Here is a 15,029-nt window from a genome sequence, read left to right as displayed (position 1 = left end):
ATCATCTGGGTATTTAGCACATTCAAGTCGGGTCGTGATGATTTGTTGATTTTAATATATTATGATTTTATGCAAACATTGACTACTCAGGTACATTAATGAAACGTGCAGCATTGCTTTCCATGGTTTAGGCAGGATCAAAAAAGTGGCATTTGTGCATCACCTCTAAGGATGTGACGCACTTGGTCCCTGGCAGCCAAGATGTAGGCTAGAACTTCCCTCCAGATTGGGAGCAAGGCACATGCCAGAGTTATCGGACAAGCCACAGCAAAAAATATCTTGATTGGAGGACTAGGGTCTTGCAACTGCGAGACATTCATCCCAAATATGGAAGCTACAAAACTCAGTGGGATGAATAGGTAAGCCATGAATGTGAGCAGTCTCACTCTTTCAGTCTGCTCAATACTCTTTTTCGCGTTGCGAATGCTGATCATGTTCATTTCAATTCCAATCGAGTCTGTGCATTGTTCACGTAGTTTTGCTGACTCGGCTTGAAGGAGCTTGAAGTCGTCTCTCACCTGACAGAGTATTTTATCGACCTGTTCACGTTCGACAGAAGAGGAGCAGATCGGCTGGTTTAACGCATACCGGTGATCGAGGAGACATATGACATCCTCAAAGTACCGATAGGCACGGTCCAAAACTTCTTTGTCTCGGCGGAGTTGGTCTGCGATTTCTGTGCGGTTTTCTTGTTGTGTGCATTCATTCTTTATATGATGGAAGAAGGCAAAGAACTGTCGCCAACTCAAAGCCGAAGTCTTGAACAGGTCTGTAGCCAGCATTATCGGGTCTTGTAGGCACAGCTGCATCTCTTCCGAAGACATTGGCGTGCAATTATGTACGCGTGAAAGGCAAGGGTCAGGTCGCCGTTGGATGATTGTTTTCGTCGCAGCCACATTATCTGGAAGGTATGCTGGTACAAGAGGCAGGTTTCCAAATTCTTTGAGAGGTAGAAATCGTGGCGGGAAACGATTACCCTGGTACCATGGCGACTCGGAATGTTCAATTCCACTGTCATTAAGTATAATTGCAGACCAGAGCTTGCCATATTCTCTGCAGATGATCAAGCTGATTCTTTGCTCCACCGAAAAGAACCGGCAACCGTGCTGATTAACATGTCGACATTGCTGATAACCCCAATTGTTGTTCTCGAATAGACCTCGATTGTATGACTTTGTTTTTGCGTCGATCGTTCGTTGTTTAGGATGAGTCAACTCCTCTGGATGGTAAAACCCCAGCGATATCAAATTAACCTGAATTACCGGATTTGGGGCTGTTGGCAAAGGTCTAATTTCGAATGAAAGGGGATAAGGAAGATGACTTAGCAGGACATGAGGGTCGATATGAAGCTGCCTGCCCAAAAATTGCAGCACATTGTGATCTGGGAATCCCCGAATACAGACAATGAATTGTTCCTCTGCGCTAGTGCTGAAAGCTCCGATAGTGGCATCCTCCTGTTTGACTGTCTCATCTTCTGCACCTATCACCTTTATGTTACGGACATATTCCCGCAGAGAGTATATACATGCACTCTTCGACTGCCGAAGAGGCTGTAGGAAGCTTTGGGCCCATAAAGCCTTCATGGCAGCTTGGTTCGGACTGTGCTTGTTATGAAGGCTGGCATGGAGAGAGAACTCCTGGATCTTCTGATTCCACTCAGCTTGAGGTGTGATCGCTGACATGGCGGTAGGTGGTCCTAAGCCTGAGTAATTGTTTTGACGTCTTTACTAGAAGATACCCGGATTAGGATTTTATATATCACAATTGAGGCCAAAAGGCTGTATGGGGGATAGAATATCTAAGTAAATCCATTGCAGGTGTGGCTATGTCCTCCATACACTACGAAAAATGATTGGTACAGGTAACGCAAGGCTGTTATATACCAAATAAGAGTGGGAAGAATTATTGGTTAAACTATTGACCGGATACAGTAATCCGAGTTTCTACCTCCTTTTTTTATTTTTATTTTTTTTTCTTTGGATTTGCATTTGGGCTAATCCGAACTATTAAAGACCTTAGCAAAGCATATAATAAACACTATAGTTGCCAATGGCTTACAAGGTCGTCGTAGGACTCTAATCCGGTAGCTGAATGAAACTTATCCCCAAGAATGGTTTTCCTGATCTTCTCAGCCCTTGACAGAGCAATTTCAGCCTGTTCGTTCTTTCCCTTCTTTTGAAACAGCAGACTCAACTTATAATGCGCTCTGGCTATCTCAGCATGCCGATACTCACGATTCGAAGCATTTTGAAAAATTTTGAGAGCTTCGTCTAGTGAATTACTAGTTTTCCCATGTCAATACCATCTAACCAGCATGGCTAAATACATTCCACTTACATGGCAAGATCATCAAGCCCTCTCTGCTCTAAATGCCATGCGTATCTCATCCACGCATCAGCCGTCTTGTGGTGTTCTTCTCCAAGTGTTGCCCTGAGGCACTTCAGCGATTTGTAATGTGCATTGTAAGCATCATTAAGCCACAGTTTTCGTTGCTCTTCTGTTATAAGCGGGCTTGGGTCTTCTGCTTGGCAGATCCGGACATTGCCGAGTATGTAGAATGCCTGACCAGCCCTATTTGTGAAAATGTCCTATTGTTAGGATATCACTGCCCAATTTGAGTTAGCAATAAACAGATTCGCTTACAGGTAGTCCCTGGTGTCTTCCTTTCCATATTCTTGTTCTCGCCTCCTGATAAACTCCTCTACTCTCTCACTTGCCTCAGCATATCTAGCCGGACCTTGGTCATATAGAGCTCTACAGATATTTAGCTCATAATTAGAAAACTTGGTACTGTTTGGTTTTAGCTCCAAGCACTTTGTGTAGTACTCTTCGGCATCGACCTGTCGACGTAGCCCGCTGTACGAGTTTCCCAGTCCGCCGTAGATCACGTAAAGTCTGGGCAAGCCACGACGGTGGTTGTTGGTGGCAGCTTTATATAACTCGAGCGCTTTTTGGAAGTAAGTCAGGGACTCCATGAAATTGCCTAAGTCGGTGTGAATGCAGGCATGTTGGTAATGGTTCCAGACAACTTCAACCTCTAGGCATTCGGTCATCTCACCGCTGACCTGCATTACCTGGGACTGATTGTAGATGGCGTTTATTGTCTCAATAAAACGAAAAGCGGGGGTAAAGAAGTTTACTCGATAGCACCACCTTGAAATGTCAACGTCATCGCCTTTTCTGTGTGTTGATGGCTAAATACTGACCAAGATGTTTTTCGAAGAAGCTGCACTAATGCAGGTGTAGCAACCGGAAACTTGTTGTCCACCTTGGTTGGATCATCTGGCGCGAGCTCCCTTTGGTAATACTCCCAAAGAGCCTGAACATGTTGGAAATAAGATTTATTTCCCGCAAATTTGGGATCTCCACCTGTCACCACCCTTGCGTTGAGTAGGAGAGATGCAGATTCATATGCACTCTTCCGATCGTTCAGCTTCATTTCCATCTGGACGAATGCTCGAATCATGCGGTGGATGTGGAAACGCCTTGAGGATGACCGATGAGCTTCTGTTTCTGGACCTATTAAGCAGCTCTCTATTAGGTCTCGGATTAGACGGGCACGATGCTTTAGAAAGGGCAGTTGTACAGCCAATAAATCATTTCGCAACATTTCCTCGGGTATATGCTCGTCATCCATTAGAGAAAACACGTTTACTAGAGCTCTAGCGTCCAAATCCAAATTTTGAAGGGATTTGGCGAACAAATCACGCAACCCCTTATTGTAGCGAGCATCTCTCGAGTCAGCATATTTTACGTCTGATCTGTCAATGATGGTGCGTGGATCATTCCACTCCTTGTTGTAGTCATCAAGGGAGCAGCCGGCTTCTCTTATCAGGCCAACACTGGTTTTGATAGCGACAGGTAGACATCCGACACGCTGTACAATCGCTCGTGCCGCCTCAGTGTTGCGCAGGGAGTCCGGGACGGATGACTGCAAGAATTGAATAGCAGAGGCTTCGTCAAGTTGCAGAAGCTCTTTTCCTTGTCCGCAATAGTCTTCAGTAGCAAATATCCTCAGTTGCGTGGTGACGAGAATCGCACCACGTTTGTTCCGGGGCCAATAATCTAGAAATAAAGTAGGATCAACGGCATTATCGAATATTAATAACCAAGGCGTGTCTGGAGGAATTAGCACTGCTTGTTGTGGTAAGAAGGAGGTATCGTGTACCTGTTGTTTTGTACCATTGCATCAATCTCTCTGCATCGTTATGCGGATCGCGGCCTGCTTGATTTGGCACGATCCCAAGAAGAACTGCGTATTCCGATAGACTTTGAATGAGTTTATATTTTGTTTCTGCAGAAGCCCACAGAATCGATTTGAATGTCTGCTTGTGATTGTAGGCAAATTTTAATGCAGTTTGGGTCTTGCCTATACCCGGGATGCCATAAATAGCGTAGGCTCGATTCTCCGGCCTTGCTGCAAGTTCTGTCAAAGTTTGATCCAGCTCTTCCAATATATCAGACCTCCCTACAAAGCTCGTGTTTTCTGGGAAGTCGATTTTATACAGAGGGAGATTGACAGCATTTTGTTGGGATTGTAACTCTTGAGCACTGGAGACGACATGGGAAGCAGGCGTCGACGTGGGCCTTTCCATCCTGGAAATGGTCTCAAAGCCGGAGTGGGCTGCAGCAGCCTCTGTCAGGTCTTCGTAACTGTTAGTGGTCTCATGCAATGTTGAGTCTGAGAATTCGGCCAAGGCAGGAATATGAAGTCGCCTGTAACGCTCAACCATCGCGTTGATTTGATTGGAAAGGACCTGAAAAGATGACCTGTCAAGTTGTGCAAGGGAACTATGGTCTCGTTCCAGACCTATACAATCAGAACAAGCACTCTGAACGAGGTATCGAGGAACAAGCTTGTTTCAGTTAGTCATCAAGCACAGTGTCGTAATGGGCTTCATCTTACAATTCGTCGCTTGGAGGTGTATCTGCGGAGACCGTGTCCACGTAACAAAGACTCTCGCTTCTCAAAGAAAGAGAATATGGGAAATGCGCAATTATCAACTAAGCGCAAGAGTTCGTCGATCTCGTCCATTATGTCGTCCTCCAACGCTAGCTCCATTTGCTGAGGCTGTAGCTCTACAGAAAAGCAATCTTGAAGTATTCTTCTCATTGAACTTCGTTTCTGAGACACAAGAGGTGTGCCGTAGAATATGGCTCCTGCTAATTTTGAGGATAATCTTCGTTCTGCATCGCGCTCTTCGGACAATTTTAACGCCTGGATTGAGAGGTGAGAATGCATCCTTCAAAAAGGACAACGTACCTTACCTTTAATAGGATAAATCCTCCAAGTCCAAAACAATGGATTACAAGTGGTGCCTAGAAGTACTATGAGTATGGGTTACACAATGGCATCGAACTTCAAATGTATCTACCTTGGACATATAACCCTCTACCTCCTTAAGCATACTTTCGCCTTGTCGAAGGAGACTGCGCATCGATGGGTTGGAGATCAAACGATTACTGACAAGCAGGATACGTGTATTTGGCTGCAATAGCCTGTCTTGCAGCCAAAATTGATTATCTGAAGTCATCCAGTGTTGCCTGTCGTCTTGACAAAATCCGTTGACAGCGACATGACTGAAACTTTGTCAAAACTTGGTTAAAGCAGAAGTCTCATTATTGTAAAACATACTCAACCCCATCCTCACATTCTTGACCACCTTCCCGAAACTGGCCCTCAAACAACGTGGTGCATTCGCCGATATTGAGTGTCATTGCAGGGAAAATACAACATCATTCCATGAAAAGATGCGCGTACTTGGGACAGTTTGTCTCGGTTATCAAACACGATTCTCCTATCCCTCAGGATGCTATCGAACATCATGGCAAACTGACCAGGGTCAGGGACTGGGATATGATGTCGATTCAGTATCCGACAGGGAATTTCTGGATTGCCGCTCTAAGGAAATGATGTGTCTAATTATGGTGAAGCGTATTGGAACCAATACATGTCCGTCCAATTGAAACGGCATACCGCGTGATTCCTACAAGGAAGGGTTTGTGTAAGCCTCATTTTCTCAATTCCCTCAGGACGTGGCACCAGTTCTTTGAAAAAGAGGAGTAGGGGCGATAATAAAAAGAGCCAAGAATCCTCATGACAATCTTGTAGCCAATGATATTGAACGGGCCTTGGGAAGAGTGAGGCAACTGAGAGAGGAGATAGTACAGCCTGGATGAGAGGATCTCGATTAAGGGCCTCTCGCCCCCATCATTTTCAATACTAGGTATGCATGGGATAAAGGAAGCTCGGGCCTCGTCATCAGTTATTGGCTAGTGTACGAGGCTGCTCAGTCCAACAATGAGGGGGTATACGAGAGGAAACAAAAGAAAAGAAAAGAGGAGAAGGGAGAAAAAAAGGTAATTCGAACTTGGCAAACACCTCCCATCCCTTCCTGAATATAAATTTGTAGTCTCTCACCACCTTCTCTTCTAACTCTTTAACACCCAACCGTCGTCATTTCACACACGAGGTAAAACTCTAACCAGCCGTTTCACTCCATCGACTGAGAGCACAAGCTTCATAGATTAATAAAAATGGCACGTGCTCCTCGTCTTCAGCCTTGGAAGGCTTTTTGTGATCCCTCTTCTGCGTCTGCCCAGGCTGCTATTGCGAATGCTTCCGCAGCTGTTTCTTACAATGGCTCCAACGATGATGGTTGATAGCCTGAAGACAAATTCATTTCAAGTTCGTATGTTCATAAAACAGTAATGGACTTTCAATAATGTCTAATGCTTTGTGCAGCTAAAGCAATGGCCGACGCTGTTTGATTGGGTTTTAAGGTTTTCATTGATATCCTGCAGCTATATCCATGGATGTTTGACACATTGCTCTGAAGAATGCCGAAAGAGTGGTGGATGAGTAAAAGGGATAGCTAGTCTATGGCCGGATTATGAGAAATTATTCCTACTTCTGTTTCTATACTTTACAATAATTGGATTTATTTTGAAATTTCCAAATTAACGGCAACTATGTGGTTTCATTACTCAACTTCTAAATTAGTAAAAACATGCCACGCGAACCTCTATGCTCTTTCGAGGCACAGTATCTACTGAATGATGTTCGAATGAAGCATGAGCGCCAACTGATCATAGGTTAGTTTCGGTCATGCATTGTTCACTACATGTACTTACAGGGAATGTGAACTCCCCGAGAGTCTGTTTGTCGAAACATAATAACACTGTCCATCTGTTGCGTATCTAGGAAATACCACCGGTGGTTTGGATTCCAGTACAACAGCGTCTGTTCCCCAATGTAGGTACGATGAATGACATCTCCCTGCTCAATATCGTCTGAAATCGCAATAGTCTGGTAATCACACAGGGCCAGTGGCCAGTTCCGGGTCGGACCCTGTATAACGCGCCATACACTGAGGTCCCCTCAGCAGAGTCTGTACTAATATTGATTCACAAATACTTACTTTAGTATTTCGTAGTGCCTGTCTCTGTACTCGCGATGGGATCGGAAGTATTCCTCGAGTACTGAAGCTGCACCCGCCGGAGTGAAATCTGCCTTATTCTCAACGAGGGTCCCAAAATGAAGCCGGAAAGTTTAAGCACCCACCAGCATGCGCATTAGTTACCGGCTGATAGAGGCGATTGGGGACAACTAGATCCTTGCTTATAGATGCATCTCGTCTCTAGTACAGTAAGCGTATGAGCTAACTTGAGCATAATTAGTACATTGGCTTACTGTATGGGATAAGATGTGTACGTGGCTGACTTGCGGCCTTACAGCCTTAACCAATTCCACGACATCTGGATAATATCGGCTGACAATGGACAGATCACACTCGAAATCAGAGTGCGAAAGAAGAGTGGTATGTTGGAGGAACTGAAAGCCGTTAATTTCAAGGTCAAACACGTTTTGAATGTGGTCTGCGCTTTGAGCATTGATGTTGTGCTCAGTGAATTTATAATTGGTATCTTGTCCTCCTAGCTCTGTTGTGTCGAATGTCGTCATGTATGGTTTCTCTAATTCGTAAAGAGGGTCTCGCATCAAATAATTCACTGTTGGAGGTTTTGGTCTCTGCCTTGTTTCACCCTCACTTGATGGTACTTGCGTCGCCTCTTGGCTTGGGTGGTCTGCCATTTTGGTCGTCTTTCAGTCGTATCCCTTCAAGTCAGGCTTCTGGATTGAGCTGGACTCTGAAGTGGATAGCGACAACAATGTATACGAACAGGAACAGAAACGTTCGACATCCCAGTCAGGTGATTGAGTCGGAACCGTCAGTGCGGATGCTTCCCACTTACAGCGAGAATCAATGGCGGGGGAATTCATCGCTGATTCAACGTCTGTGTTACGAGGCTCAAACACGGGAAAATGGGTCATTTTTTCTATTTGATAATGTAATCCCTTAGCGTAATGTGATAACAATGCATAGTCAAGGCTGAAGGCGCAGCTGGGTTGGAAATCGTAGCCTTGTCTACGTATTCTAAAAGCGGCCATGTGAAGGAGCCTCATCTCTGGTGTCTGTCCAATGTTAGGCGACACAACCCCTCACTCAATTTCGACTACTGTCGCACCCCAAGAAAGTTAATATTTTAGTAGTTAAGAAATTGACAATTTGCAACAGACGCCAAATTACTGATGATGTTCCGATAAGTTCCTTGATACTCCTATGTTAGAACAAGTCCATCGAGTCTCTATATTCAGCCGTTTGAAAAGTCGTATTGGCTTGATACAGAGGAGAACAAAAATTTCCGCGAGAATTAATCATTGTCAAGGTGCCTCTATGACAGCTATGATGACCTCTGGGGAAGTATCCTATTATGTGAGGGATAGGGTCGAGGTGAATTGCCAAAGCTACTCCCCGCGGAATTGAAACCTGATTGTCTCGTCTTATCTAGCATACTATATCTAACTTGGATTCCATATTGAGCTCCTCAATCATTCCAGCAGTTGTCATACATGCTGAAGAAGATGATAACCTCGTCTCAGCTGCTTATATACAGGCAGTCCTGGAAAGATTCGGGGAGAAGGATGATGTGTTCACCCCCAAATTTGCAGACAGTGGTGTTTTGATAGTGATTTACGACACCAATCAGCCACCACTGTCTGCTGGTGATTCTTTCACAGAGTTCACGAGAGAACGCTTTGTGGGAGGAGTAATCTTTCAGAAAACAAAGAACAAGGCTCGTTGGCTCGAGGGGCCCTATTTCCTCCAGGGGAAGGACATACACCAAGCGTGGCGTCTTTATCCTGACTACCTAGGTGCCTTTACTACCGCCGTAGTCCCTGCAGAAAGTAGCTCTTTATTGTGAGGCTTAAAGAACATTTCATTCTGGAAGCGATGAGTTCTAATCATGGGTAGCTTCCAACCTCTGAAATGTATCTCGTCAGATGGGTTGCATCCGGCTGTCGCCGTGCCTTCGCGCCTTCATTCACCAATCAGCGCCGAGAAGCCCTTGAATGGATTGCGCATCGCCGTGAAAGACAATTATCACCTTGCTGGAACTGTAACGACTCACGGGAGCCGTTCCTACGCCAAATGCTATGGAGTTCAGAGCACCACATCAACTTATGTGGAGCGTCTGATAGAGATGGGATGTATTGTGGTCGGTAAAACTAAACTGTCCTCATTTGCAGGCACCGAAGTTCCCCCAAAAGGGCCTATCGACTATTTGGCCCCGTTTAATCCTAGAGGAGATTTATACCAGAACCCCGCTGGTAGTTCCATGGGCGCTGCGGCTGCTGTTGCAGGATATGACTGGTTAGACGTGTCTTTGGCTACAGATAGTGAGACTTATTTCGATTCCATCCCTCACTGTATCCCATCACCGTGAGCATTAGTTCTAACCTGAGCCTATAGCTACTGGAAGTACACGTGCACCAGCCGCCAACAATGGTGTATGGGGAATGAGGACTACCTGGGGCACATTCCCTATGGATGGAATCATACCCAGTGCGAAGTGAGATATCAACGGCTCCCATCAAACTTCAGCCTGGCATTTTACCGACTAACATTACCTAATAGACCATTTGACACTGTAGGCTTGCTGGCGAGGGACGCAGCAATCTTACATCAGCTTTTGAAGCCATATGAGCATGCCCTGATTTCTGGACATGTCAGAAACCCATATCTTGCCTTGTGAAAGACAACTGATTATTCTTTTGTAGCTTCCAACACAAATTTTGTACCCCACTGACTGGCTTCCCATCAAGAACGAAAAACAGCAAAAAATGATTGACAAATTCACATCTTGCCTGGAGACTTTCCTCGGGACAACACGCACGGAGATTTCGTTGTCAAATGAATGGACAAAGTCAGCACCTGAGCCTTTGAGGGGTACCAAACTGGCGGACTATCTGAGAAAGGTTAGTTTTGACTATAGGAGCATGGTCCATGGCATTTTTCCTGCTCACTGTAAACCTTTGTTCAGACTGGCTACTGGATCAATATGTATGATGGATACCATAATTTTGGCGAGTTCCGGGACCTGTACGAGCAAAAGTTTAACGAGGCACCATACATCAGTCCGGTTCAGACGAGCAAATGGTAAACCACTTCAAGCGGAAAGACTTTCTGATCTACATATTCAGAGTTGATAAAAATGATTACAGGGAATCCGGACGACTCGTCACACCGGAGCAACGAGCCGAAGCCGTAGAACAGAGCACGACTTTCAAGAATTGGATTAAAGAAAATATCATCAAAGATGGCACGACGATCATGGTAGTCGCAGTTGGAAATCCAGGACCAAGTTACCGTGATGAACTTCCTCCTCCGTAAGTATTTCACTTTCTACCAGTTGACACTTGGAATCAATCATAGTGACAATATCATGTACCTCAGGGTCCCTTCAGGACCAGGTGGCTCCTACAACGCGAATTTCTTTGCTACGATTCTTGGGTTGCCGCAAATAATTGTTCCAGGTAAGTCCGCCTCCAAAGTTGTAAGTACTGTGCTAAGCAGACAATCCCAGTCGGCCAACTCCCTTTCACATCTAAGGTGACCAAGCGTACTGAGTACATACCAGTTGTTGCTGGACTCGTTGGTGGAGCAGGTGAGAGAAATCTTTATTATTTGTCATGACTTGAGCTTATGGGCGTGCAGGTATGGATGATACCCTGGTTCGAGTTGCAATGGATGCCCTGAACAGAGCTGGCTGGCCTGTGAAGGTTCTTGCTGGTCGTAGGGCATTCGCTTTTAGTGATGAAAAAAGCGGTGCTGCTGGAGAAGACCAAATAGAGAGCGCAAAAATGTGACCTTGGAATATTTTTCAGCACAAGTAAAGGCAAAGATGTGTATCCACTTTTCCGCATACCGACAGCGCTCTTGTGGGCGTCTTTTTCCTAGGTTAGATCAATGTATGATTCAGAATAACATCTGGAGTTCAAACAAAATATATCCAAGTATATGTTTCATATATAGGTTAACTTGTCAACCTTGGAACTGGTGGGTTTCCCAAGGTTAGGCTACCTACCTAGGTCTGGGGTAGGTACCTGGGCAATCAGACTCGAGAGATACCTAGTGGATATACATATTTCTATCATTAAAAAAAGGCTCAGGGGCCCAAGAAATTATGTACACCGCCCCTTTGCTGGCCAGCGCTGCCTTACATGTCAAATTAATGCATGACTCTGAGCAGGTATAGGACTAGATGTGGGCTCTTCCCGATACTATATAGTCAAGATTTGGCGATATCCGGAATAGTATCGGCAAACCTAAGGCCTCGCCGATATTTGCCTATCCCCTACTCTGGGAGCTAGTGTACCCACTTATCTCCGAAATAGTCCTTAGTACGTTTTTTTGATGAATCTCTAGTCTCTTATTGGTTGTATGAGCGGTGGGGGCCGCTGGGAAAGGAATCCCTGGCTCCCATTGGTCTATTTAATAGCAGAGCCCTAGGGTCAAAAAACGGCAGAATATCGCGGGCACAGAACCCCCCTTTTACAGTCAAATACATTCACTTTGGCGCCGTATAAAAGCGTTAAAAAGACATGGAAACAGCACCTGCAAATAACGATATAGAAATACGTTTAGCTGGCTCAAATTCTCAGCCAAAATCAACGGGGAAAAGAGCTGAAGCAATGTCTATTCTAGCACAAATTCCGGAAGCCTATGATGTCCAATTCGAACCCTTACAAACCGATAAAAATCCCTCTCCCCAACTACGAATCCCTCCTAATATCGACGTTACAAACCTATATCAACTATTTAGCCTTTTCTTTACCGAATCCTTATGGAAAGTTCTCGCCACCAATACAAATTTATATGCATACGCGAAAGAATCAAAAAACCACAGTCTACACCACCGATCTTGGGCATAACTACACCGGAAGAACTCAAGGTTTTCATTGGCGCTCAAATTTATATGGGAATTACTAAGGAACCAGAGCTAAAAGACTATTGGGATGAGGGCCTTGAGAATGGCTCTGTTCATGCAAAGCACCCATTATCTGCTTATATAACGCAGTATCGATATGAGCAATTAAAACGATATTTTCATATATCCCCACCCCCCGAGATATCTGGAGGCTTTGCATCAACTTACTACCGCTCAGAGCCTACCCTGGAGCAAGAATTACAAATGAGCGAGGAGCAATTGAGCGGTATTTGGTGGCATAAAGTTCATATTGTGCTCGATATGCTACGAAGGACCTCAAAAGCTTTGTACGTTCCTTCATCAAACGTAGCCATTGATGAGGCAATGGTTAGAAGCCACGGAAGATCATCTCATACCTTTAAAATGCCTAATAAACCTATCAGCCAAGGCTTCAAGTTATTCGTTCTTGCAGATCACGGTTACGTTTACTACTTTTATCCAGCAAGCCGTACGCAGGGGGTCATCGAGGTGGCAAGGCCTTTTTCTCTTACAAAAACGGGCCAAATGGTATATTAGCTTATACAAACTCTACCAAGGAATGAGTTAACTTATAACTTGTACCTCGACAACTATTTTACTAGTGTTGATCTATTCAAAATGCTTTGTGATATACAAGTTGGAGCTTGTGGCACTACTCGGCATACTTCCTGCGGCAAAGATTTCCCGAATTTGCTCAAAAAACTTAAGGATTTGAGCAATTATATCCCATATCACAAAGTTTGTGCTATCCCGGTTGAAGACGTCCTCTGCTTTGCATGGCAGGATAATAATATTGTCCTTGGCCTCACTACAATTCATACTGTTAACAAGACAGAAGATTACGTTGAGCGTGAGCGCCGAAGGCCTCAAATAACTTCAACAAATGGCGCCTTAGTACGCCGTGAATTCGGGGATCAGGCCGTTAAAAATATGCTCATTCCACGCTTTATTGACGATTACAATAATTATATGGGGGCAGTGGATATAGCCAATCAGCATCGAGCTGCGTACGAGACTCACGTAAAGGCCTTTCGCTCATGGTGGCCTTTATGGAACTGGTGTTTAGATGTCAGTATTATCAATACCTGGAAACTGCATTCCTTACGCTGTACAGAGCTGGGAATAGCTTCATTATCTCATGCCACTTTCCGGAGGCGGCTTTCCAAGCAGCTCTTATCCTTTAGGCCTTTGAGTACGGTGTATCAAGTGAGGCCGATGAAGCGCAAGACGGAGGACCTACAACTGCCAGAACTACGATTGAATGATTCCTTACCACATATTGCTGTACGAAGTCCCGTGAGCGTTCAAAAACGCTGCATTTGGTGTCGATATAAGAATCCTAAACGCCAAAAAGGGGGTGGGATAGGGTTCACGTTATTTATATGTAAGGCCTGCGACCTGCCACTTTGTCGGCCGGGATCCGGGAAAACGTGTTTCCAGGACTTTCATACGCGTTAATTCTATTTTGATTACTTTTTCAGGAAATATGAGTAGCTTCAAGTCTATATTCTATATTTAATATTGAGGTCTTTGGTGTTTGATCCTTCTTTCTAGTAATTTGTATGAGACCGGAATCACCAAAGTAAAGTTGGCAGCAAGGGCGGTGAGAGCCCCCGAGGCGGTGATGCAAATCCAACCAATCAGATATCCTATATCCTTAACAAGTAAGTGGGTACACTAGCTCCCAGAGTAGGGGATACTATATAGTCAAAAATTGGCTTAGCCGATACTATATAGGCTAATATTAGAAAGTCAAATATAATCACGTGTTAAAATGCCTAACCAAATTAATTACCGATTATGATGTTATAAATCTCCTTTCATCCCTAATTTATGGCTCATATCTATTGTTCTGTACACAACAGAATGGCTACAAATACCCCTGACCGCATGGTTACTCGCCAAAACAGACCAGATTACCTTTTACTTAATGATGGGTTTGATGATAAAGCCTTATTTGAAGATTACATATCAGAAGCTCAATCTAAGATTAATTCTTTAACTGGTATCCCTTCCTCTGAAATTCTATCTTCGGAATCAGTTTCACAGACAGTTATTAATGCGACTACTATACCGAACTCTTCTTCCTCAAACATACCTCTATATCGCTCCCGGAAACGTTCGCGTCCTGCCTCTATTACAAATTGGTTATAGGATTACTTTCAGGTCACCCAAGTGAGTCGAGAATGGATAATGAAGAGGACCATGAAGTTGCAATCAGCGGATCAAGATATTCAATGTGTATATATTGATAGCAAGACTAGAATACAATGTGCCTAGAAACCAATAGATTTGCAACACCAAACATCTACCACTAATATGCAACGGCATCTTAAAAAACACTCAATTTTTTCACCTCCTCATCTTAATGGCAGGACCACTCAAAAAGAGCAATCTAGCATCCTTGATCTTCTAGCTAAAAAGTCACTCACACCTCAACAATTACTCGAAAAGAATCTTATTCACTGGATTATTAATGTTGGTTGCTTCATGCAATCGAGATGTGTCAGATAAGCTGGCTTTCCAATGAAGCCATCAAATGAAGCGATCAACCCGAAACTGTTATGTGTAAGAGAATGGTCTCAAGTTTACCCCATGGGATAGCTTACAAATCAGCTCAGGAGAAGGTCTATATAGACGCGGCTTTGGAACATGATGTACTTATAGAAGAGACACACAACTGAATGAATACCCATTGAAATTGACTCCATTGCTTCGTA

General features: G+C 44.3%; 6 protein-coding genes across 6 annotated transcripts, besides 2 other annotated features; 2 read left to right on the top strand and 4 right to left on the bottom strand.

The window, feature by feature from the left end:
• Window positions 1-137: 137 nt before the first annotated feature.
• TSTA_062570 (uncharacterized protein) lies at window positions 138-1,682 on the bottom strand (the record flags this gene model as incomplete). Its single annotated transcript, XM_002340116.1, has 2 exons — window positions 138-1,480; window positions 1,532-1,682. The coding sequence occupies 2 exons, from the start codon at window positions 1,680-1,682 to the stop codon at window positions 138-140; spliced, it is 1,494 nt and encodes a 497-aa protein (XP_002340157.1).
• A 269-nt stretch (window positions 1,683-1,951) lies between these two features.
• Window positions 1,952-1,974: a sequence feature (AT_rich).
• Window positions 1,975-2,037: 63 nt separating this feature from the next.
• On the bottom strand, window positions 2,038-3,071 carry TSTA_062560 (uncharacterized protein; the record flags this gene model as incomplete). Its single annotated transcript, XM_002340115.1, has 3 exons — window positions 2,038-2,281; window positions 2,338-2,571; window positions 2,644-3,071. The coding sequence occupies 3 exons, from the start codon at window positions 3,069-3,071 to the stop codon at window positions 2,038-2,040; spliced, it is 906 nt and encodes a 301-aa protein (XP_002340156.1).
• A 65-nt stretch (window positions 3,072-3,136) lies between these two features.
• TSTA_062550 (uncharacterized protein) lies at window positions 3,137-4,733 on the bottom strand (the record flags this gene model as incomplete). Its single annotated transcript, XM_002340114.1, has 2 exons — window positions 3,137-4,119; window positions 4,169-4,733. The coding sequence occupies 2 exons, from the start codon at window positions 4,731-4,733 to the stop codon at window positions 3,137-3,139; spliced, it is 1,548 nt and encodes a 515-aa protein (XP_002340155.1).
• A 1,585-nt stretch (window positions 4,734-6,318) lies between these two features.
• Window positions 6,319-6,360: a sequence feature (T-rich).
• Window positions 6,361-7,520: 1,160 nt separating this feature from the next.
• TSTA_062540 (uncharacterized protein) lies at window positions 7,521-8,092 on the bottom strand (the record flags this gene model as incomplete). The annotated part of the gene is made up of 2 exons (XM_002340113.1): window positions 7,521-7,640; window positions 7,694-8,092. The coding sequence occupies 2 exons, from the start codon at window positions 8,090-8,092 to the stop codon at window positions 7,521-7,523; spliced, it is 519 nt and encodes a 172-aa protein (XP_002340154.1).
• Window positions 8,093-8,744: 652 nt separating this feature from the next.
• TSTA_062530 (amidase, putative) lies at window positions 8,745-11,209 on the top strand (the record flags this gene model as incomplete). The annotated part of the gene is made up of 11 exons (XM_002340112.1): window positions 8,745-8,774; window positions 8,851-9,260; window positions 9,315-9,739; window positions 9,813-9,912; window positions 9,978-10,068; window positions 10,121-10,318; window positions 10,384-10,499; window positions 10,565-10,729; window positions 10,797-10,876; window positions 10,927-11,007; window positions 11,058-11,209. The coding sequence occupies 11 exons, from the start codon at window positions 8,745-8,747 to the stop codon at window positions 11,207-11,209; spliced, it is 1,848 nt and encodes a 615-aa protein (XP_002340153.1).
• Window positions 11,210-12,186: 977 nt separating this feature from the next.
• On the top strand, window positions 12,187-13,767 carry TSTA_062520 (uncharacterized protein; the record flags this gene model as incomplete). Its single annotated transcript, XM_002340111.1, has 2 exons — window positions 12,187-12,617; window positions 12,912-13,767. 2 exons carry the CDS (start codon window positions 12,187-12,189, stop codon window positions 13,765-13,767), a joined length of 1,287 nt encoding a protein of 428 aa, XP_002340152.1.
• Window positions 13,768-15,029: the final 1,262 nt, after the last annotated feature.

Source organism: Talaromyces stipitatus, genomic scaffold (assembly GCF_000003125.1).
Source record: "Talaromyces stipitatus ATCC 10500 scf_1105507295523 genomic scaffold, whole genome shotgun sequence".
Lineage (NCBI taxonomy): Eukaryota > Fungi > Ascomycota > Eurotiomycetes > Eurotiales > Trichocomaceae > Talaromyces > Talaromyces stipitatus.
This window is presented reverse-complemented; position numbering and strand designations above follow the sequence as displayed.